Here is a 25,965-nt window from a genome sequence, read left to right on the forward strand (position 1 = left end):
TAATTGGAAGTAAATAACAACATTTCAAACACAAAGACTCTAGTTAGACACCAAGATATTATGGTCTAAGAACTGTGTTTTATTACCAGGAAAGTATTACAGTATAGACTCATTAGACCGTCATGTTAGTTTTACATCTTTAAAGAGAAGAACGAAAATCTGCATACAAACATCTGTGACTCACCCAGGTACTGTTAAGTTCCTAATACCCTAACGAAATTGTGCCCGAGGGGGTTAGACCTTTGACACTTCGTTCCCTCACTACTCTGAGACCAAACCTCTCGTCTGTCACTCCAGATATCAGGATGGAAGGGCCAGTTAAGGCAAACATCTCCCCCTGATACCCCGCATCACCCGATTCCCATTCTTTCTGAAACACATTCGTTGGAAAAACCACACCCACACGAACCATCAAAGACTTTAATTCCCCTGCTTTAGCAAGGCTGCCATCTCTCTCGCGTCGCCTCTCATTCTCTCATATTTCGGCCTGCGACAGTTTGAACCCCTCCGAGGTGCTACTTTTTTGTTTCAGAATTCTGTTGTGAGTTCCCTCTCCTCTCGTTCACCACCACTCAACACCCAACATTTTCTCCACCATTTCTCTCACGTAGTTTTACCCTACTGACAACTCGTCGTTGTGATATACTCCTGCTGCAGTACGACAGGAACCGTTGGATCTTGGAAATCGGAGAATCGAAACCATATGACTTTACTGGTCGCTTATAGTTCGCTACATTATCACACGATTATTGTCGAACTTATTTCCATTGAGATTATCGGTTTAAGGCGGAATCGATCATTGCCAGTAGACTAGATCTTTTCACAGGCGCACATGGGTATTATAATCTTTTCGATAGTGGAACTTGAAATTGTCTGTACACGACTTTCACACCTGGCAGAGAGCGGTACCTAGTAGAGCAGTCTCAACGCTTATTTCACAAATTTTCGGCTAGGTAGCCATTCGTGCACTGAATATCTGCAAACAGTATAATTTGGCATCCGCCACAAAGCAGAAAGCTAGTTATAAACTGGGGATACATACGCCTGTAAAATGGGAGAGTAACTTGCATATCAGTTGCTGGCATAAGCCAGTAACTGGGATGTACAAAACACATTTGCAAGTAATTGGCATGCCAGCAGTTTGATTGCGTATACTGGCAAGGAAAAAAGCAGGGGTGAATATTACATATACCAGGAATTAGACTGGTTTCCATGTGAATAGTATTAAAAATCATTTTTAAAGTTTTTGAATTTCTTAAAACAAAATGGAAAGTATTCGGAGTGTATTAAACAACACGTATTACTCAGGGCCACGGATATTGTTAGAAATTTAATAATGAAACCCGAACGGAACTCAAAAAAAAATTTGACTGAGAGATTGGATTAGTAGATGAGAAAGTTAAAGAGCAAGTGCTTGTTTGCTTAGAGAGGTGAGAATTAAAGATGTAGAAGGTTGTAGAAACCATTTAAGAATGCTTCCTGCAAAATTTGATGAACTGTTTTGAAACATTGAGAACAAAATACAAAAAAAATATATTCATATGCGAGATGCGATCCCAGCCAGAACTAAATTGTAATAGTATATACATACTATATATACATTATTTATTGATTTGGAGGAATTCCATACAGAGAGGTACTCTTATTCTCTGCATATACTAATAAACTGTATAATCTTTTCATCCCCTCAACGAGACATGATAAGAAATCACTTGATTATTTTGTAAACTTTTTTAATAGAAAGATAAAAAATATACTCGTATAAAAAAACTTGTAAAAACAAACCACAACAGAGAGATTTAACCACTTTCAACATATCATGGCACAGCTGCTCTCATACTAGTAGCTGTCACGTGCGTTCACACATGCCTGTGTCACTCTCAACGCATGCGCATTACATCAAACAGCACGCTACTGGCACGAAAATTCACACTTGCCAGTTTGGGTACAGTAGCGGCTATTGCTAGTTACTGGTATGCCATTGTGCTAGTAACAGGCATGTGTATCCCTGGCTATATAGTCTCCAAACAAATATATAGAAGAATTGCCATATGTATTGGAGATGTCCTCTACTACAGAACTGTACTTGATATATAAATCTACACAACTTTCGGTTTTTATTTCTCTTTAATTTTGCTAACCTCAAAATTACTTATTTGATAATTTCAACCATAAACTGAGCGCTGAAATATAGACCCGTTCCCACTCGACTTGTTACATCAAACATGTAATTTATATTTAAGTGGCTACCTCACTTGTCTATGATTTCAACAATCACAAAACAATTTATGCCCTTCATTAATTTGATGCATGGTAAACAGTGTTCTTATAAACTCAATATTTTTAAATATAATACGGTACAAATAATTAATATTTACTTATAAAAATATTTACCTCTTGATAATATGTAACTGTAACGGTAGCGAGTAGCACTCCTCTACGATCACGGTAGAGAGAACAGGCTGCTACAGGGAGTGGCATCCCTGTCCCACGCTTTGTCCTATATCCAAGTCTTCGGGAGAGGTCAAATGCCCAACCTATCTTTCCCGTCATTTTCCGATCCTTCTGATATCCCGCTACCAACCCACACAGGCCAGCATGGTAGTGAAATGACTAATCTTCCCCATAAATGACATGATACAAACTAGAAAAAGACCCTTAGTCTCCGACGGCCCAAAGGTCCCTGGTGACGGTAGCACCAGATAAGACCAAGGGCAGAGGGTGCAAAGAATCACCGAGACAGACACGGCTACCATGGACAAAGAATAAATAACAATCAGAATTCCCACTCTCAGATGCCGCCTTTGAAGTTTGTCAGTTTCTCAGAAGTGTTTGTACATTTGAAATATTTTTAATCTATTCTTCAACTAAAAGTACTAATAAAATAGTGCATATTATGTCTACAGTTGCCGTAAATAAATTAAACCGGGTTAATTTGTCTATGCATACCAGATAAAATGTCACTGAACAGCACTGGTTCCATTTAAAACATGGCTGATTCCGTCTGCGCGAACGAGATGCGCGTACTTATTTTTTCAAGCAGAGTGGGCATTCTGATTGTTTATTATTCTGTGCCATGGACAACGAACATTGCCACTTATAGCATAAGAACGCTTGCAACTCAAGAGAAGCTCATTAAATTGCAGGAAGAACTTAACTGCATAAAATGGAATGTATTGGGACTTTCTGAAATACGAAGAAAAGGAGAAAACTAATTAGTTTTAAACTCAGGGCATCCGCTGCATTTCATTGGAAAAAACGATAAGGCTGTTGGTGGCGTAGGCTTTCTCGTGCACAAGAAACACCTAGATAAAATTATAAAAATAAAGAGTGTAACCTCAAGAGTTGTGTACCTCATATTAAAACCTTGTGGTCTGCCAGAAAATTAAGATTGAAAGCCATAGCGTCGACCTAGTAATAGCTTACAAATATCTAGGGCATAAGATCCGCTTAGGCCGAGATAATCAGACAACTGAAATACAAAGAAGGATAGGTCTCACATGGGCTGACTTTGGTAGATGGAACAACAGTTTCAAGTCTAATATTCCAGTTAAGAGTTACACAACACTCTATGGAAAGATCAATGTACCATGAGAGATCAAGTATCAAACCTAGAAATAAGAAGAAAAACAAGACTGACGGATGAATTTGAAAAAAATACCCATGGCTAAATGGGCTTGGGCCGGACATGTTGCCAGACTGACGGATGATAGATGTACCAGAAAGATTCTTGAATGGCGACCAAGACAAGAGGCATAACGAAACAGAGGACGACCACAACTAGATGGAGGGATGATATAAAGCGAATTACCACAAATTGGATGCAAGAAGCTCAAGATAGAACTCGGTGGAAAATTTTACGGGAGTGGACAAATATAGGCTAGTTGATGAATATGTAACTGACAGTTTTATTTGAGGAAAATTTTTATATCATATAGATATTTATAATCTGCTATATGAAATGTTATGAACAAATTATACAAAAAATAATTTGACTGTATCATTTTCCGATTTCAACAAAACAAAACCGTCTTAACCTACTCCCTATTAAAAAAATGTATTGTTTTATTGTTTTAGACAGGGGTAGTGTCGTTGCAAAAGTTATTGGTTAGAGAAATAGCTGGTCAAGATTCGAGAGGAATCTACTTGATTTCGTCAGATCCTGCCGATCCCGAAATGTTCGAGCTGAAAGTTCATAAACCCAAAGACAAACAAGTATGGATAAACGCAATAAGGTAATAGCTATATCTATGGGAATAAACTACCAATTTAATTGAAAATACCTTATATTTGATGTTTCGGGTTCCATCTCGGAAATTGTTGTTCCCAAATTTAAATAAAATTCTAGTAAAAAAGCTGTTTGAATAATTTCAATTAATTCTTATGTAATTTGATGTGCTAGAAATGAAAATGTCTAGGACATCAGAATTTGTCACTAAAGTGGGTTCGCTATATTTACGCGGGTTTCGGATTAAAAATTTTATTGTAAGTACCCAGTTTTAATTACCTGCTCTTTGGGGAAATATCAACTGGTCAAATGAAATGAAAAATAATCCATAACTTTTTTTAATTAAATAATAATGGAAAATCTTTTATATAATTGACAGTATAATAAGGAGAATTACCTCATTAATGGAGTCTAATGTGGCTAATATAAACCTAATAATAATTTTATATTACACTTCACACAGAAAATATGGTCTATGTATATTTGTTCCATGGAGAGAATTTCTAATGAAAAATAAAAAAAATTAACTTGCCAACAAAAATGAAAATCAGTCATTATCATCAAAAATATCATAATCGTCATCATCATCACTGTCATCACCATTAATTGTTATTATGATTGGACTTATTTCGTTTATTTTATTTTCACTAGTCCACCAATCTTCTATTAGTTTCTCGCACTTGAATATACAGTTGCACCACACTTTTGGAGTTACAATTGAAAGTGCCTTTCGCCAAGTTTCCCGAACTGCGTCGTCGCTATAACCGTTAGGCCCAATATGGTTGTCATAATATTGTTTTGCTATTTCCCATATATATTCGATGGGATTAAACTGACAATGATACGGTGGCAGACGTAAAACTTGATGACCGTAACTTTCAATAATCTGATCCACAACAAAGGTTTTTGGTTTTGCGTGGATATTTGCCAAGCGTAATAATTCTGATTTTAAAATATGTTGTGTAAATGGTATATGTTCCTTTGTCAACCATTTTTAAATTTTATTAACAGTCCAAGAATTCGTTGGACTTTTGTTTAATACTTCAGAATGGTAAGGTGCATTGTCTAAAATAATTACGCTGGGCTCACTTAAACCTGGGAGAAGTTTTTCATGTAACCATTTTACAAACATTTCTATGTTCATATTATCGTGATAGTCACTTGATTTTGATTTAGATGAAAATATTAAATCAGCACCTTCTATAAAACCCGATTTCCCTCCTGCATGTAAAATTATGTGTCGCTTCCCTTCTCCATCAGTATGTTTGATAGACTTTACGTTATCATCTTGCCATATTCTCTTGGTTGCACCCCTAGAAAATATTCATGTTTCGTCTAAATATATAAAATTTGCCCTTTCTTTTTTTAATTTAGAATATTTTCTTAGAAAGTTAATTCTTTTATGCACAACAGAACTTCTTTCACAAAGGGCTTTTCTGTTATCCTCCTTTTGAAATTTGAAACCCAAATTATGTATCACTTGCCATAGACTTGTTCTGCCAATTTCGTCAAATTTTCTATCTTTTAATTCCGAGAGAATTGTATTTAAAGTCACATGTTCCTTGTTGGCTCGCATTCGATAAATGGTATCACGAATTTCAAATTTTTTTCCATCTGGAATATCTTTCGTTTTCAATGATAGGCGAGTTTTTCGGTGATCTTCTTTCGGCCGTTCATTATTGCGATTTTGTAATACTCCTCTTAGTTTGGTTTCACTAATTCCTAGAGCATCACATACGCGTTGTTGAACAGACATTACCGATTTTAAAGGACCGCCATTTTCTTTTTCACCCGTAAAATACTTATGTACACTACAAATTAGACTATCTACATCTAATACACGTCTAGGCATTTTTAAATATTTCCACCAAACATACAATGTCAACACTGGCAAAGAATCAATTCAACTGCAATATTGTAACAAATTTATACCTACCCTAATGTTATTTTAATGTATTTTAAAATATGACCATTAATGCAGTTTTTACCTAATTTTCTGGGAAGTCGTTTACTGCAACTGGTTATCAATGAGTCATTAGCATAATTTTGTTAATCCGAAACCCGCGTAAATATAGCGAACCGACTATAAATACGAATGCAGATTGAGCCCATTTTTCTTTGACTACGTTATGAGAGATTGCACTTGGCGTTCTGAAATTGACAGAATATCGTATTCTGTGGCGATACAAATTGCAAACTATATCATAGATGCGAGGGTACTATCAACGTATCTTCGTCTTACACGCGAACTCGCTGCGCAGAACGTTAAGTAAACTCCATTCGCTTAGCTCGGCCATATTTTGACAGATTCATTGTCGGAAACCTACAACACAACAATTCCTACTTCTCAGTATTTTTAGCTCAAGTATCCTACTATTGCAGACTTCCTTCTTAAAAAAAAGAAGAATTGTTCTAAATAGTGGAAGTGTATACTAAACCCATTAAATTTTGGGTAGTATATATTTAAAAAATATATTTTAGTTGTTATAATTTAACATAGCTATTTATTATATGGCGGAGATAATTAAATATTGATTGTCGGTAATTCGCAAAGTTCTATTTTATATACTATTTAGTTTGTTTACTATTAATATTGGCTATAAGTACGTGTGCTTGGTTGTATAGTAATTTCCAGCCACTTTTAGTCCGTCAAAAAGTAACTAACTTTGCAAAAAAATAATTACTAAATTCACTAGACAGTTCGGACTGGGAATAGCGAACCGAGTATACGCCTTGGTAGCTAACAGAAGGTATACTATGTGTGTGCTGCTTACTCAGTTTTGTTCCTAACATTGATAAGATTTTAACATCTACTCCGTTTCTTCTCGACAATATATTCTAGTTTGTTATTTTATTATACTTTTGTTTAGATAATTATTGCCTAATATGTGCTCGCCAAATTGTAGAGATTCACCTAATGTTTTATCTGTGTTAAAGTGTTAAAGCAACAACTCAATATAACATACTTGGTAAAGCAAGTGTATTTTATATACTTTGAAAGAGACTTACTTATGACTTCTTATAAAGTTTCCAACGATGTGTGGAGGATCTTTGAAACTGATTTAAGGGTAAAAAGAAAAGTTTCCGCTTGAGGCTACTTATGGTATGGCGAGGCAAAGGCGTTATAGGGACGGCTGCTACTTCTGCTCGTGTGATGTAAAAAGGTTTAAACTCAAAATCAAAGCATTTCATTTGATATTCAAATCCTCCTCAGCTATTTGTCTTTTTCCTCATGATACAGAAACACCTGTGCCAAAGTCACTGCTACTTTAAAAAAAGTACTATACTTAAGTGAAGTTAATTGAAAGTGAAAGTTATTCTCCCAATAATAGATGAAGAAGAAATGATTTGGTGAGAGATCTCGATCTTCCCAAAGACGCTGCTTACTTGCTTGGATCCAGATTGAAGAGTAAAAATTTATTACTACTCGGAATGTCTTTTTCTTGGTTCAGATATCGTGAAAAGAATTTTGTGTTTTAATTTAATTAACCCAGAAAGGAAATATAGTTTACTGTAGTGGCATTAAAGATACTGGTAGATACTAGGTTTTAAATTGACGGTTCAATTTAAAATCCAGTATCAATCTACTGAACGGTGTCTCTTAATCGACTTGGACATTCTGTGTTCTTGACATAGACCTATGATTCCTCAAAAACTCAAATATGAATATCATCAATGTCATATTTTGTATGCTCTTTGGGTAACAAGCTGGTTACACCAAATTTCCTGTTTTCTAATATCTATGCCACCGAAAAAATCACTGGTTAATGGAGAGTTTGGAGCCATGGACGCTAAGAGTTGGACCAAACAATGTTCTGGAAGAAAATTTAATACCACCAAAAGATATTCTCATTCGATATAAAACTAGGCTTTATAAAACAGGTCATCACATCTCTCGTAAAAGACGAAGAATGTTTCAAATACTTGGTTAAAAAGTTTCCAGGCCTCTCGGAGGTCTCGAAATTGAAGGAAGGAAGATTTATTGAACCCGATATCAGAAAACTTATAACACCATGATATATCTCCAGAGAGAAGGATGGTTCGCATTTTAGGATGTTGTTGAGAAATTTTTGGGCAACAATTAAGATCCTAATTATAAAATTGTGGTGTGGGGGAGCCTTGTAACTGGCTACCTACATTCGAGGGTTGGAAATCTTTGGATTCCAAGCCTTACTTCAAAGGACTTGTGAATGGATGTATATCAATAGGTTTGGTTCTTCAGTGACCGTTGAAGGATAAGGATTCTTAATATGAGCAAATATAGCTCCAGAGAAATAAAATCACTTTTGAGTTTATCGATTTATAATTAAATCTTTTTAGAGTAGAGAGGCCCAACACGGCCTAGCCTACTATACAATAGTAGCTTATATACAATATCAAAAGATTCTTTCTTTATAACAAGTAAAAGAAAACCGGTATAAAAAAATGCCCGATTTCGGCGGAGAGATATATTTTATACGTGAATTGAGAGTGTTTAAAAATTCGATGCCTCAAGGGCGATGTGTGAGAATGAACTGATAAAACACTACTTGATGCGTAAAAGTGAAGATTACTCCTCTTTTATTTAGGTGTGAAAACTATTTAAGAGGGTGAGACGCCAGTCAGTCGGGGTCGCGAACAAACTTGATGAAGTGACTATTTTACTTAGTCGACACTAAGAAAAGTCTAAAGAATTACATTTTTATTTTATATTTTAAAACAATATGTTCATTTCTGGAACATGTAGTTTCAAGACTTAGGTTGTCTTATGAGCCTAAAAGTACATTTTTCTCCACCCCTATGTGGACTATTTTCCTGAGAATTTGAGACTGAGTCTCAAAGAACGAGGAGATGTTTTCATGAGAATATCAAGGAGATGGAAAGAAGAAATCAAGGAAAATAGGCACAAGAATTATAGCAGACTACTGCTGGATGATACAGTCTTACATTCCAGATATAATCTATAAGCCAAAATGTATCGAGAGGAGCCTTACACTAAATAGTTTAGCTAAATTCATTTAAAAGTTCATTTAAATTCAAAAATAAATTTTTAAAATACTAAACATGACTTCACATCTGCACTACTTATATCTCTTTCTTATATTGGAAACAATAGATACTCAATTTGTGAAAAAACGTAACGTGTTACGGCAAAAGGGGGCTCATTTTTGCATTCAGTTCGTCACGAACCATATAAATCAGTTAAAATTATCAAAACAACTTTAAAAAAGATTTTTGCAGACCTGTATAATAAATTAGGAATTTAATGATTTATAGGGAAGCAGTACAGTCATGCCCCGAGGATGAAGAGGATACCATAGCTCTTAGTTCCGAAGAAAAACAAACTCTGATGAATGCTAAACAAAACCAAGTGCGTCAATTAATTGGTAAGTGCAGTTTAAACTTGTCAAATATTCTATGAATTCAGTGAATGGAAAACAAAAAAATATATATTTTAGATTCATGAAATCTCCAAATATGAAATGTCTTCATATTTGACAATTTCAACAACTAAAGCTTAGATTTATTGATATTTTTTGACCACGACCGTATTTATGCAAATTAGAGATATATCCTGTCGCACAATAAATATAGCATGGTGTTAGCTACACTCGTAAGTAGCTTCTTCATGAGCAGGGGTGGCTGTCAGACACTGCAAGTGTTCAAATTACTCATCGTGTGCAGAAATGAAAGGTAAATCTATTTAAAAAACTCTGTATCGGTCATTATATAGTTGATAGCAGTTCTCAGCTCTGGAATGATATTTCCTTAAACCAAAAGTTTGGCTTCGATGTGTTGATGATAAAACGTCCAAGTATAAGATTTACAAAGGAAGTAGAAAACAATCCGCCCGTTCCCTGTCTCAATATGTTATTCGTTCGTTGGCTGATAGAGTTTACGAGTAATTGGACCAACCAGCTCAAAACAATTTTGTTATTAATTCTCTTATTCGTCTGAATATTTTTATTTCTGAAGCAGAAAACCTTAGGCAAACGTTCCCATCTTCCAAAGACTCTAATAAAATCCTACTCATCCACAAGTTTAACTTTGATCCCACTCCTCTTATATATGTTTGTTTTTCTCGGAGGCCGTCTGCTGTAACTGGTTGTACTGCAACCAATTGACTTATTGGGCATATTTCAGTTAGTCATGACACTGTTATGTTCCGCCAGGTTATTGACTTCTCGATATATCCTCACTACTCTCCTGACCGACCGCTTGCCTAACAGTGCATATATTGATCCGTTTAGGTTTAAAAACGCTGATAGTAACTTCTCTTAGACAATGCAAGATTGTATGAATCTCTCCTGGAATACAGATGTATGTTATAGTGGAATAGAAATGTTTACATTTCCACCTTCTTTTTCCAAGTGTGCCTATCTTCTAGAGATGTTGGCGACCACATTGACCCATCTTATTCTATTCTCAGCAGCTCGAAATAGATCAATTGACGTTAGACCAGTCCAGATGTGGCTGAAGTAAGCCTATTTTCTGTTTTTTACGGTGTTAATAATAGTTGTGTTACTTGTGTGGTAAAGTATTTATAAAGTCAGTTGAAACATTTCACTCCGACGAGATTAATAAGGGCAGTTCAATATTACATTTACCGGTAATCAAGTTAAAGTATAAATAACACGCGTCAATGTTTCAAACGTATTTGAACAATCCCCGTACTTCGTAGGAAAGAGGTAGAAGAAAGAGAGAATGAAAGATACATCCCATCAAATAAATATTGGACATTGATATGTTATTCAAAATCACCAATATTTAACAGGCTACTTGGAGGTTCGCTTCCAGCCGCTGGCGATGGTGTACAGATAAGAAACGCTGTTGAATCATGTCAGTGCTGTACAGCTAAAATGTTAATTATTTTTACGAAGTATAATAACTGTTTTAATATGGCCTATTGCCATTATATATAAATTATTTTTGTTGCTAAATATGATATGTTAAAAACTTTTTTATACACTTATGTACTTTACGACAGTTTTAAGTAAATTAAAATTGTCCTTATTCTGTTCTTCATTAATCTATATTTGAATATAAAAATAAATAATGCGCCCATGTCTGGTAATATGATATTATTCTTTTAATGTTTGTCGGCTACCAGTTTTTTGGGTGTTTCAACTGACTTTATAAATACTATACCACTTACCCTCAACATACGTCGGTAGCACCACATTTCAAATGCCTCTAATGGTTTTATGGCATCTTCTGTAAGGCTCCAGCTTTCTACTCCATAGAGGAGGATACTAAAGACGTAACATCTAAGAATTCTTATGCGTATATTGATACTTAAAGATAAGTTGCGGAGAATCTTCCTAAGGCTGTTGAAAGAACTTCCGACTTTTTCAATACGAGTTTTTATTTCGTAGCTGTGATCCCAAGTATCGTTAATATTGCAGCCAAAAAGCATATTTTTTCCACTCTTTCTAACGCTGGATCGCCTATTGTAATTTGGGCGTTTATGTTGGTGTTCTTACTAATGATCATTATTTTTGTCTTCTTGCAATTTAGTTTTAGGCCGTATTTGTTACATGTTTCGATAACGTTATCCATCGTCCTTTGGAGCCCCTGCGCACTATCTGCCAGCAACACTGTATCGTCTTCATATCTAATATTGTTTGTAAGTTGGCCATTTACAGCAATCCCATCTTCTGATGATACTATGATGGATGATACTCAGTTTGGGTTCCGCAAGGGACTGGGAACGGGAGAGGCATTGTTTGCTTTTAATGTCCTCTCTCAAAGATGCTTAGATATGAACCTAGATATTTATTCCTGTTTCATCGACTTCGAGAAGGCATTCGACAGGGTCCGACATGAAAAACTAATAGAAATACTGAGAAACAAAGATATAGACAGACGAGACTTACGAATCATTATCAATCTGTATTGGAATCAAAAGGCCAATATAAAGATAGAAGAACAAAAGTTCGAAAATATAGATATAAAGAGAGGAGTAAGACAGGGCTGTGTTCTGTCACCATTACTGTTTAACGTGTACAGTGAAGCCATATTCCAGGAAGCGATAGCGGATCTGGGTGATGGAATCTCTGTAAACGGAAGAATAGTAAATAACATAAGATTCGCTGATGACACCGTTATAATGGCAGACACCCTGGAATCGCTACAAGAATTGGTAAATAGAATTAACGATTATTGCATTAAATACGGACTAAAAATAAATAAGAGAAAAACTAAATTTATGATTGTCTCAAAAACGCAACATGGAAATGAAAGATTAATGATAGAGCAAACCCAAATAGAAAAAGTAGAGACATATAAATATCTGGGAACCTGGGTTGATGAAAAAAATGACCAAAGCAGAGAAATCAAAGTCCGAATTGAAACTGCAAGGCAAGCATTTGTGAAAATGAAGACAATACTTACCAACAGAGACCTTCAGTTGCATCTCAGATTGAGGGCTCTAAGATGTTACATATTTTCTATCTTACTATACGGAATGGAAGCTTGGACATTGAAGAAACAACACATAAGGAAAATAGAAGCGTTCGAAATGTGGTGTTACAGAAGAATATTAAAAATTCAGTGGGTTCAAAGGATTACCAATGCTGAGGTACTACGACGTCTAAATAAGGAGTTGGAAATTATGAACAGCATAAAAAGAAGAAAACTAGAATATTTGGGTCACATAACCAGAGGAGAAAAATATAAGCTGCTGAGAATTATTATGCAAGGCAGGATCCAAGGAAGAAGAAGCATAGGAAGAAGACGCATCTCCTTGCTGAAGAACCTTAGAGAATGGTTTAACTGTAGTTCACTACAACTTTTCAGAGCAGCAGCCAACAAAGTGACCATAGCCGTTATGATATCCAACCTCCGATAGGAGATGGAACTTTAAGAAGAAGACATCTTCTGATTCATCCAAGGACTCTCTAAAGATGTTTTCAGAGTATATGTTTATAATGCTGGTGACAATATGCAACCCTAACCCTGTCTAACTCTTTTTTCGACTGTGAAGATCTCGGACAGCTCATTTTCTAATCGTACTGTTGCTTTTTGTTGGAAATATAAGTTTGAGATCAGTCTTATATCCTTGCCATCGAGTCCTGATATTTTTAGGATATCGATTAGTTTTCCATGTGGGACTTTATCAAATGCCTTCTCGAAATCAATGAAACATGCATACACATCGCAGTTGACATCCCTGGCTCTCTTTATTAGAACTTGCAAACTAAAAAGTGCTTCCTCGTTCCGAGTCCTGCTGTGAATCCAAATTGAACTTCACTCAGGTGTTCTTCTAATTTGGTGTATATGCGCGAGTGGAGTATTTTCACATTTTCTAGCGTTGGCGTTTTTAGGAAGTGGAATGAATATTAATAGTAGCCAGTCTTTTAGTAAATAACCAGTCTCGTAGATGTTGTTGAATATCTTCGTAAGATCTGTGATTTGGTATGCCTTTAATAGCTTTAAAATTTCACCATACACCTCATCAGGTCCAGGTGATTTCCCATCTTTAATCCGCTTAATGGCCATAGTTACTTCTTCGTTTGTTATTTCTGGGCCGTAGGGATTATTTATGTCGAACTTCGTGCTGCATCTTCGAATAATTCTTGCATATATTCTTTCCATCTTCGTAATTTATCTTCAATCTTTCTACGTTTCCACTACTGCTATAGATGCCTGTACCCGGTTCTTCTACAGGTCTCACACAGATGTTATACATCCAGTGGTTTCTTCTTCTTTGAGTACCGCGCCGAAATTACTATTTGCCGATATTGTTCTCGATCTTGCGCGGCATCTAACAATTCATCTGTTCAATGATGGAGGTTTCGGGGTCATGAATATTTCTTCCTACCAATTCTTCTTTGTCCCTCGATCTTTCTGTTAAGTATTATCTGTAGTATCTAGTATCTTCTACCCTCATTATATACCTCAAATATTAAAGTTTTCTCTTATTTTTAAGAGTCTTAATTTCAAGTCACGTTTACCTTGATTTATTATGTTTTAAGACTTCTATGTTGAACATTTTAGGAACTTGATTATTAGTTGTAAGTTCAGCTGAGAATTGCAGAGAATATATCCAAGTTTCATAAATGCTGCTCTTGCAATTTCTATACGAGTTTTAATTTCTTTATCAAGATTTAGTGTCCCATTTATCCAATATACTAAGTATTTAAAATGGTTAAGTTTTGTAATCGGCTCATTCTTGACCATTAGTTGCATAGGGCCAACGTCTTGTTTACTAACCACAAGTGACTTTGTCTTTGATGTATTTATGCCAAATCCGTTATTGGAGCATTCTCTAGTGACTCGATCTATAATGAATTGAAGATCTTCGATACTTTCAGCCATGATCGCTGTGCCATCTACATATCTGATGTTGTTGATAGTTTCTTCCCCAATTCGAACTCCTCATTGCCTTTCCAAGGCTTCGTTAAATATTATTTCCTAGTAAACGTTTAACAAAGTTGAGGATAACACACAACCTTGTCTGACACATCTTTCAATGAAAATTTTGTCTGGTCTTTGTCGTCTACCAGAATAGAAGCTTCTTAGTTCCAATATAGATTTTGTAAAAGTCTCAGATTCCTATTATCTATTCCAATCATTTCTCGATACTCAAGCAGCCTATCATGTTGAACCTATCAAATGCTTTTTCAAAATCTATAAAGCAAACGAAAATTGGTTTGTGTACTTCCCATGATATTTGAAGTAATGTTAGCATTGAGCATTGAGCTTCCGTTGTTCCCAGCCCTTATCTGAAACCGAATTGTTTGTTTCTCATTGCTTCGTCACATTTCTGCTTAATTATATTAAGAATTATCTAGAGAAGCAATTTGAGACAGTGACTCATTAAGACTAATTAGTCTAAAGTCTTTTAAAGTATTAGGTTTTTTTGGGAGTGGCATTAATTTTTCTGTGGGAAAGATTGTTAGAAATCAGATTGATTAAACGCTAGTAAATGAAAGGTATAGGAACAGCTGTACATCTGTCAAAACATACCCTGGGGCAGACATAAATCCTGATCATGTGCCAGTTGTAGGTAATTTCAAAGTCTGAATGAAGAAGGTTACAAGTAAGTCGATGAAGAAGTATGATGTTAGAAAACTGAAAGATCCCAATGTCGACTGAAGGTGAGTGAAAACCTTAATACAAAGGTGCTAAAATGCAGAAATTATAGAGGAAAGTCTGACCATCATACAACAGAGAGAAAAAAAAAACAACACCTGAAGAAAGATACAGAGAAACGGAAATCGTGCATGACCGATGAAATACTTGAACTTATGGACCAGAGAAAAAAAAAACAAAGAAAATCTCCAAGAATATAAGAGAATACATACCATCGTCAGAAGAAAGATAAGAGAGGCCAAAGAGAAACAAAAAACAGGACAGTGTCAAGAAATAGAGGAGTATCAGAGTCGATATGATAACTTCAATGTCCATCGAAAGGTAAAGGAAATAGCTGGAAAGTTTCGAAAACGCAACAGCGGAAAAATAACAGATGATGAAGGCCATAACCAAAGAAGATAAAAAGAAAGTATGGGAAGAATACTTGGAGAATCTTTTCCACGACCTTAGAACAATACAAGAACCCATCAATGAAGAAAATTCAGGTCCCGAAATCCTACCAGAAGAAATAACGGCAGTGGTCAGACAAATAAAGGATGGAAAGGCACCGGGACTTGATGAAATTTCTGCAGAACTGCTGACGCTATTAGATGCAGAACAAATAAAAATAATAACTGAAATATTTAATGAAATATACAAGGCAGGAAAAATACAAGGAAAAAGTTTGTGAATACTATAGGGCCATAAGCCTAATGAGCCATCTGCTGAAGCTGTTTTAAAAGTAATCCACAAAAGAATTTACCGGAAATGCGAGGAACAAATTGCGCCCAATCAGTGTGGATTTGTGAACGCCATTGGTACAAGGGAAGCTTTATTTAGCGTGCAGGTATTGTTTCAGAAATGTAGCGATGTCAGCTGTAATGATTTTGCATGCCTGATTGACTACAAGAAGGCTTTCGATAGAGTCAGGCATAAAAAAATGATGGAAGTGCTAAAGAGGACAGCGATTGACGGAAGAGACCTAAAAATAATAGCTAACCTGTATTGGAATCAATCAGCGGTGCTCCGAATAAATGGAAAATATACAGATCAGGGAGTGAGTGGAAACAGGGGTGCATAATTTCACCACTGATATTCAATCTGTACTCGGAGCACATTTTTAAAGAGGCTCTAAAAGATATTGATGAAGGCATCTCAATAAATGGAGTCATGCTCATAAGCTGCGGGATGCAGATGAGACGATAGTGTCAATACTATAGAAGAGCTGCAAAACTTAATAAACAAAATAACGGAAACAAGTAGAACATATGGACTGGATATAAACACCATAAAAACCAAGCGAATGATCATCAGCAAGGAAAACATAACTGAAGTAAGTCTGTAACAAAACAACCGGACAGACTTTTTCAAAATCTCGCAGGGACTAAAGCAGGGAGATGGGCTGGCACCAACATTGTTTAACCTGGCACTGGAGTATGCGGTTAGGCAAATGCAAACTGGACGAGAAAACCTACTGACCAATAAAACGGTTCAACTGGCTGCCTACGCCGATGATATTAATATTATGAGTAGAACATCAACAGGAGCACAGGAATCATACGCAGAGTTAAAAACACAAACGAAAAGGCTAGGTCTGGAAATTAACACAGAAAAAACAAAAATAATGGTACAGACGAGAAGAAATATAATCCCACAAAACATTATGCATGAAGATGACATTGAAACGGTTGGAAAGTTTACATACCTGGGAGTAGAAATATATGCCGATGGAGCAGAGGATGGAGAAATACGAAAAAGGATAACGCAGGCAAACAAAGCTTATTTTGCCCTCTCCCATATATTTCGGTCTAAAAGTGTCCACCGAAATACAAAGATGAGAATCTATAAAACTTTAATTCGGCCAATAGCATGTTATGGCAGCGAAGCATGGGTCCTGAAAGAAACATCCAAAAACAAACTCGACACATTCGAAAGAAAAGTACTGAGGAGAATACTAGGACCTGTGAGGGAAAACGGAATCTTCAGAATTCGATATAACAACGAGCTCTATCAACTGTATAAGGAAACACCCCTGTCAGACTTCATTAGAATACAAAGATTGCAATGGGCCGGACATGTTATACGAATGGGAGAGGATAGGCTACCAAAACGAGCACTGAACGCCAGAATGCAGGGAAAGAGACCAGTTGGAAAGCCAAGAAAGCGCTGGGAAGACACAGTAAACAGCGACGCACAAGCACTTTTAGGAGTCCGTGTATGGAGAAGAGCAGCCACAGACAGACAAGGGTGGAGGCAAAAAATAAAGGAGGCCAAGGCTCATTTTGGGCTGTAGTGCCGTAGAAGAAGAAGAAGTCTGTATGTGAACCAAATGAGAATTGAACGTGTCTCACAGTACAACTACTTGGGAACTATAATGAACGAGTCGTGGGACAATGCCCAAGAGACTAAATGTCGCACCGGAAAGGCAAAAAGTGCACTCTCGACTATGAGCTCTGTGCTCAAGAACCATGACCTCACCCTAGAAACAAAAATAGGACTCCTTAAATGTTACGTGTACTCGGTGCTTCTGCACAGAGTAGAAACGTGGACATTGAAGGCTGAAATTCTATTAAAACTTCAGGCTTTTGAGCTATGGTTATACAGAAGGATCCTGAAGGTATCATGGACAGAAAAAGTCACCAATGAAGAAGTACTACGGAGGATGAGCACAACCGCGGATTTGGTCAACATCGTGAAGGGCGGTAAGCTGCAGTACTTGGAACATATAATGAGAAATCAAGGCAGATATGACCGACTTTGCAACGCAAAATTGAAGGAAAAGGGGCCCCAGGACGAAGAAGAATATCCTGGCTTGCTAAATTGAGAGCATGGTATAGAAAATCAGTCGAAAAACTCCGGTAATATGGCTCGAATTTACTTCAGGTGTGAAAAATCCATTTATTTGAAAATACAAGACCTATGTAATTAATCTCTTAATTAAGTTACCATGATTTATATTCTTCGATCACATTTTTTTGTTTTCTAATCACCGATTAATTGTACAAACCACACACGAGGCATGCAGAACATATATTTTCGCCGAACTAGACGTAGACCTACTCTATTACTTCATACTAAACACAAATCTCTCTCTTAATTCCAATCTGTTAGTGTAAATATTTTTGTATTGGTCTGTTGCTCCTACAGAAGCAGAATCGGACCTCGAAGGTAACTTTTACTAAGAGAAAATGCATGCAATTACCATTTTCTTATTTAGGATCAGTTCCTTGTATACAATTTTTTTATTTTTTTTTGTGATATGCGTTTTTTTCTTATGATTACATATATTGTATACTTAGTTGTTTTTTTACGAAATTTTCATGTTTTTAATTTTTGTTGTAGTAAAACAGTCAATATTTTGAGGTTTTTACGAATTTGATTCTTATACCGAATGCTGTTTTTTTGTTATGACCATTAAGTTATAATTGTTCAACAAAATCTAGATTTTACAAAACACTGTACGAAACCTGGTAAAGATTTCCTTGAGAAAAAGCCTTTAAGATTTTTAATAATGTTGGATTTATAGGTTCCTTAAATCGACATCTATGAGAAGCTTCCTGACTTCATATTTTTTCATATAGAGGTAGCTATTATGTTACCATAATTGTCAGCTAGACACTGTGTTTCAGTTCAATTTAGTCTTCACACGTCTCCCTGATAAGTGGTAGACCACGAAATACGTGTAGTAGAATGGAGAGACTCAAATTGAACAGAAATGCAACCGTATATACATTTATATCTTTATCTTCTCACGCTGTTTCACTTTCGCCGTTGAGGTTAATTTCTTTTTCTGTGTTTTATATCATCATTAGGTACGTTAATGTTTGCAACTGGAGTAAAAAGTTAGTAAGGCCTTATATAATCGAGACGTAGCTGCTGTTTGGTGAGTTGTTATTGTGTTGTGCTCTTTCGTCATATTTAACAAAATATAATTATGCGAACTAAAGTCGTTTAACCGTTTTTGGGAGATTTGATACTGAAAACCACTACTGTAAGATGAAACTGTCAATCAAATTACCGATGTCCGAGAGGAATATATTTTCTTAATTAAAATTAATTAAAGGGAAAAAGACAGTTAAGATTTTATTTCACCTACAGTGCGTCTGTGTATCCGCTTATACGTATTTCGCCTTAAAAGGGCTCTTCAGAACGGCTATTCACAGTCGCTCTGAACATGAAAATTCATCTTTTCTGTCTTAGGAAGCAACTCTAACATGGCTTAGTATGGACGCAAATAGCCACATCTGATATTAAAATCCGTAAACTAATTTTCGAAACCAAATTCAGATTTTGGTTTCAGATTCATGTCAATGTGGTTTGACATCTATAAAAAAACTTTATATTTATAGTGCATTACCTAAGCTCTGACGTCACAATGGGCGGGGATTTTAAAAACGTTTCCAAAAATTTCTAATTCGTGTTTATTTGTCCCATAAGAAGTTGGCATCATTGGTTTTTTTAATTTTTAAAGAATAAATAAGGACTTTTGGTTATGAATATTCATTCTGTGCGATTGGTATTATTTGTTGTTCGTGAATTTGTGGGGTAAGAATATGAAAGTATTAAGATATTTACTATCAATGTTCATGTTTTAAGATTATGTTATTGTTTGATTAAAACTTTAATATTTTTTACTGTATTTCAAGGTATTTTGTTGTTTTTATCGGAGTTGTTTCAAAATTAATCAATAAATCATTGAAATATTTACGAAGTTAAAAATATTTAAATTAATGTTTTATTCTTTTTTAAGTGCTAGTGATTTTATCCCCTAAAAGACTAAATATATTCGTTTTCTCGTAGTTTAAATAAAGAATAGTAGTTTTGTTTTCACTACTGAAAAATTCAGTAATACTGAATATCTTCAACACATGTTTACTGGCCATCATATGCCCAGATCAAAAAATATATATAAACTAAAAAACTAGGAACAACATTATATTATATTACCACTTAAACTACGAGAAAACGAATATCTTTAGTCTTTTACAGGATACAATCACTGGCAACGAAAAAAGAATAAAACATTAATTGAAATATTTGTTAATTTCGTAAATAAATTCAATTATTTATTGTTTTATTTTGAAATAACCTCAATAAACGCAGCAACAAATACCTTGAAATACAGTAAAAAAACAATTAAAGTTTTAATCAAAGAGTAACATAACCTTAAAATATGAATATTCATAGTAAATATCTTAATAATTTGATATTCTTACCTCACAAATTCACGAACAACAAATAATACCAATCGCACATAATGAATGTTCATAACCAAAAGTCCTTATTTATTTTTCAAACAATTAAACAAACCGATATTTTCAACTTATGGGACAAATACACACAAAATTAGAATTTTTTATATAAAAAAGATTGCACGTCATTCAAGATTTACGTCAGAACCCCACAGCGTTGCCAAAACATTAGAAGAATAGTTAATGAGTGAGGAATTTTCAAAATGTCAAATATTAAGGAATACACTAGTCAATTGGATCTTTATTCTTTTTTCACTTTTCAATAATGTGAAAAACGAGATAAGTTTATTATTATTAATATTAGAAAAGATTACATAAAAATGTATAATTTTAAATACATTTAAAATTTAAACCTAAAATACTGAGGCACTAAATAAATCAGTAACTTTTATTATGCAATACTATTAGTTGATTTTTACATGTCGTAAATAACATCACAGATACCACTAACATTTAACTCTTCTGTATTAGTTTTAGTCTTTTTTTTTTACTACCGTTTTTTAGGAGGTGATTTTAAAAGTTCATTATTTTTAACAGCTCAACTTAAAATACATAACAAAACATTGTAATACAAAATTATATGAAAGGAAAAAGACAGTCAAGATTTGATTTCACGTACAAAGTATCTATGTATCTGTTTATACGTATTTCGCCCTAATAGAGTTCATCAGAACAGCTATTCATAGGCTTTCTCAACGTGAAAAATAAATCTTTTCTGTCTTTAAGAAGCAACACTAAAATGGCTTCGATATGGACGCAATAGCGACATCTGATAATAAATCGAAATTTCGAAACTATTTTACGGATTTACAAAATTATGTATTTTAAATTCTTTAAATTTGCTTTCTCATATCATACAATAGTAAAAAAAATTAAACAAGCAATCAGTTCTCGACAACGACTATTTAGTTGTTTAGGCATTTCAGCACACATACAAATAATTAGTTTTTAAAGCCATTAAGCTATATTAATTTATGTATTTATAAATACAGTTTATTAAAGTTATATATATATATATATATATATATATATATATATATATATATATATATATTTATTGCGAATCAAATTGATGAAAAGAAACTTATAGGTAAACAGACTTAGTATGAGGTTATAAAGTATTGACAACACTGTACTGTGACTGTTCCATGTTTGCCACCTTAATATCCTATTATTGAGATGTGAAGTATTCCTGTATCAATGGCGTACAATTGTGTAAACTATTTAATTAACGTGATTATTTTTTGAATAATTAAACTTAAACAATTGTTGTATAAAATTTAGATTAGTACCTAATAATAAGAAATGTTTTTGTATATTTATTCAATATAATTATAAAATTCCGAATGTATCACGATTACATTTTTCTTATTATAATACCATGTTGGCGCCTATGAAAGATCGGGCAGCTCCGTAAGAATGTCGTCTTTTTAGCTTTGTTAAGGAAATTTCAACTCTAAGGTGGATGTTCTGGAAATTTTAAATACAAGTGAGGTCACTTTATATAAATCGTGACTAGAAACATTTTTACTTTGAAAAATGGTATAGAAATGTTTGGAAAGGTTTTCTAAGCCCCGCCCATTGTGACGTCCGACTCTTAGGTAATCCATTGACCCCACGCGTACTGATAAACAGATCGAACGACAATATTAAACAACATACAATACCGCTATTTAATTTAAACTGAAATTCTTTAAAAACGATCATTATACGACGGCTACTATAAATGTGAATTAAGTAAATACTTCTTATTAAAACTAGTTGAAGTTGCCTAGGTGCTGAATTAAAAAACATACGTTCGCGTTTAAAATTCGAACTTGCTTCTATCTGACTGATATGTAACTCTAAATATGCATCGAATATGATTTCACTTATTGGACAAAATCCGTGAAATGAACTATAGTAAATATGTTAAATTGCAAATAATCTATTTCATATTAGTGACTTGCTTTAATATTGTTTATTAAAGGTAGTCAGAGTGGAACTGAATACATATTTTTAAAATTTCTGTATCTTTTTTACCATTTGAAACGAAGAGTAAAGATAAACTAATTGAAAGTTCCTAAAATTGTCAAAAAAAAGTTTTCCATGTGGTTCCAACTCTTTAAGTTTTTTATTTTCATTTATTTTAACCTAGGCAGCCAGTATGATACACTTGCGAACCCTTGAATCATGTGATTAAATATATCAACAGACCATTATTTTGCATGATTATGCATGTTTCTATATTTTTATTTATTAACTAATGAGTTTATGTTTAACATGTATGATGATGGTTAAATATTTTTCTTAATGTATAATTATTACAGAACTAATTACACAATACACTATTTACTATTAAAATCTATCACCATTATTATATAAATTATATAAATAGCTCGATCAAAGAACACTATGGCCCAAAAAAATAGTCAAGCATGAACATTTGGGAATTGCTAGATGAAAGTGTCTATTAATTAATAAAAAAAAGTTTAAATTCCTAAGGTACCTCCGTTTTGTAAAAAATTTTCATATATTGGACTGCATTTCCTAAAAAAATGAAAAACAAAGTTTTTTAGAAAACTATTGTTGTGAATTTATTAAAAGGTTCAATATTTATAACACTTACGGATTTAATTTATTTCTTTATTTATATTAACTTATCTAACAATAATTTATTATATCCGTACGTAACAAATTCGCGAGCGCGGGTCTTGAGTATTAACTGGCCCTCCATATAAAAATGTTGTATTTATATACGAAATCCTGATATACTAGAACAGCATCGAAAGATCGCATTGTCTTGCATCGAAAAATCGAGAAACATCTAGTTGGAGAATTCACCATAATTCGAAATCTAGAACCTCCGGCGAAATTTCTACAACAAAACAGAATATTAGTCATCATATATTTTACAGTTATTTTTAGGCCAGGATTTTTATCGTAACATTGCCCCCCTCTTAAAAGATGGTTCCTCCTGGAACCTTGTCGGGACTGGAACCGGAACTGTATGCTGGTATCGGCAACTGGACCCTCTTTTACAACTTCCAGTTGTATAAAAATGACAAGGGACGGTTTTCTCTCCGCACCAGTAACTATGCGGATTGCAACAGACTAACACCTGGACTTCGGTGTCTTTGAAGATCTCCTCCACCATATTTCGGATAACCCTCCAATCTAATTGGCGGCACTCCAACTTTGGCATGGCTAACTTTTGCACGTCGGACTCTAGTACGTGCTCTCTCAATTGAAGTAAGGCTTCCCATACATCTCGGTAGGTAGGTTGGTCACGGGCAGTGTCTTTTGTTACCAGGTAGAAAAGGTAACGTGATGCATCTTGGAGTTTCAAGGTTTTACCGGGAGCTGGCACCTGGCATTGAAGTTCTGCAACTCGACCAAACTTCCTTCGAAAGACGGATGCCAACCCTGGTGCGTCTTTGATACTGGCCGGGATGGTGAGGGCCAGCGAGTAGTCATCGGGGAGCGCGAGTAGATCTTGCTTTTCTTCAGTGGTAACACCATGTCTCGCTTTACCGGTACCTCCATAGGCACCCATGAATTCCTCAAACGTGAGGTCAGACACATCGTGGACTTGGTTTACTTCCACTTCTTCATCTACGTCGTGGTCACCTTCGAAAGACGCCAGCCGGTTATGGTGTACTATCATCGGCTTTCCCTTCGGAATCTTGCTTATTCGGTAGATGACATCGTTGATCTTCTCCATAATGAGGTATGGACCTTCCCAAAACTGCTGCAATTTGGGAGAACAACCTTTTCGCTTCTTGGGATTATACAGCCATACTTTGTCGTTCTTCTTAAAGCAACCCTTTTCGGCTTGTGTATCGTACCGTTTCTTCATTCGGTCGCTAGCGATCTGAAGGTGGGAACGGACCAACTCATGTACATCGTCCATTCTTCTTCGTAATTCGATCACATAATCTTCACCTGCTACATCTTCTCCAGGTCGACACCCAAACTCTAGATCACAAGGTAGTCGCATTTCGCGTCCGAATAGGACTTTCGCTGGTGTCTGGCCTGTTGATTCGTTAACAGCAGATCTGTAGGCCATTGTGAAGAACGGAAGGTATTGGTCCCAGTCTCGCTGATGATCGGACACCATCTTTGTCAAATATTTGCCAACTGTCCTATTCATCCGTTCTACCATACCATCAGATTGCGGATGATATGCTGTAGTTCTTGTTTTCTTCATGCCTAGTCTATCACATATTCCTTGGAATAGATCGCTTTCGAAGTTCCTGCCTTGGTCACTATGGATCTCCAAAGGCACTCCAAATCGGCTGATATATTCTTGGATCAACTTATCTGCAACGGTGGCGGCCTTCTGGTCTGGAAGTGCGTAAATCTCGACCCACTTACTGAAGTAATCCATTACTACCAGCATGTACTTGCCTCCATTTTCACTTTCTGGAAATGGCCCAGCGATGTCCAAAGCTATTCTTTCAAACGGGCTTCCAACATTATATTGTCTCATAGGAGCTCTCCTTTTTCGGTAAGGCCCGTTACTCGTGGCACAAATAGTACATTTCTTACACCAGTCTTTTACATCGTCGGAACTGTTCATCCAATAAAACCGTTCCCGAATTCGCTGAAGGGTTTTCCTTACACCAAAATGCCCTCCCGATGGACTGTCGTGTAACTGACGAAGTACTTCGGCTATTCTGCTCTTTGGGATCACCAACTGTCTTCTCTTCTCTGAACCGTCATCATTTTCCAGGACTCGTTTAAGCAAGCCATCTTCGATGATAAATGAGTCCCACTGGGCCCAATATGTCTTAACTACTGAGCATAGGTTTGATATTTCCTGCCAAGGTGGTCGACGGTTTTCCTCTTTCCATTTTCGGATTTTCTGTATAACTGGATCTCTCTCTTGTTCTTCCCTGATCTTAGTAGGCGTCCAGTCGTCGTTGACAATCGTCGTTCTTAGCACTGCTGCTTCCTTGGATTCCGTTTTGTTGCAGTGGGAACACTCTGCTGAGCATGGCCTTCTGGAAAGAGAATCAGCGTTTCTGTGGCTAACTCCGGCCCGGTGCTCAATCTTAAAATCGTATTCTTGGAGTCGTTCGATCCACCTGGCTATCTGACCCTCTGGATTCTTAAACTGCATCAACCACTTAAGGGCGGCATGGTCGGTTCGGATTAGAAACTTTCTTCCATAGAGGTATTGATAGAAGTGCTCTACTGATTTCACTACTGCCAGAAGTTCTCTTCTCGTGACGCAATAATTCCGCTCAGGTTTTGAAAGAACTTTACTAAAATATCCGAGGACTCGTTCCTGTCCTCCTTGAATCTGAGACAGCACTCCTCCAATTCCCACATTACTTGCATCTGTATCTAAGATGAACTCTCCTTCTGGCAGTGGATACCCTAAAATTGGTGCTGTTATTAAATGCTTTTTCAAGGTCTCAAAGGCATTTTGGCAGTCTATATCCC

General features: G+C 35.5%; 1 protein-coding gene across 9 annotated transcripts in view; it reads left to right on the forward strand.

The window, feature by feature from the left end:
• The window catches only part of cyst (rho guanine nucleotide exchange factor 18 cysts), a 252,082-nt gene that overhangs the window by 202,657 nt on the left and 23,460 nt on the right, over positions 1-25,965 (forward strand). For all 9 annotated transcript variants that reach the window (XM_072531560.1, XM_072531564.1, XM_072531562.1 and 6 more), the window contains 2 exons: positions 4,078-4,235; positions 9,485-9,594. In XM_072531560.1, the coding sequence (XP_072387661.1) occupies positions 4,078-4,235; positions 9,485-9,594 (268 nt within the window). The remainder of the gene's footprint in view (positions 1-4,077; positions 4,236-9,484; positions 9,595-25,965) is intronic.

This window comes from Diabrotica undecimpunctata, chromosome 5 (genome assembly GCF_040954645.1).
Source record: "Diabrotica undecimpunctata isolate CICGRU chromosome 5, icDiaUnde3, whole genome shotgun sequence".
Classification (NCBI taxonomy): domain Eukaryota; kingdom Metazoa; phylum Arthropoda; class Insecta; order Coleoptera; family Chrysomelidae; genus Diabrotica; species Diabrotica undecimpunctata.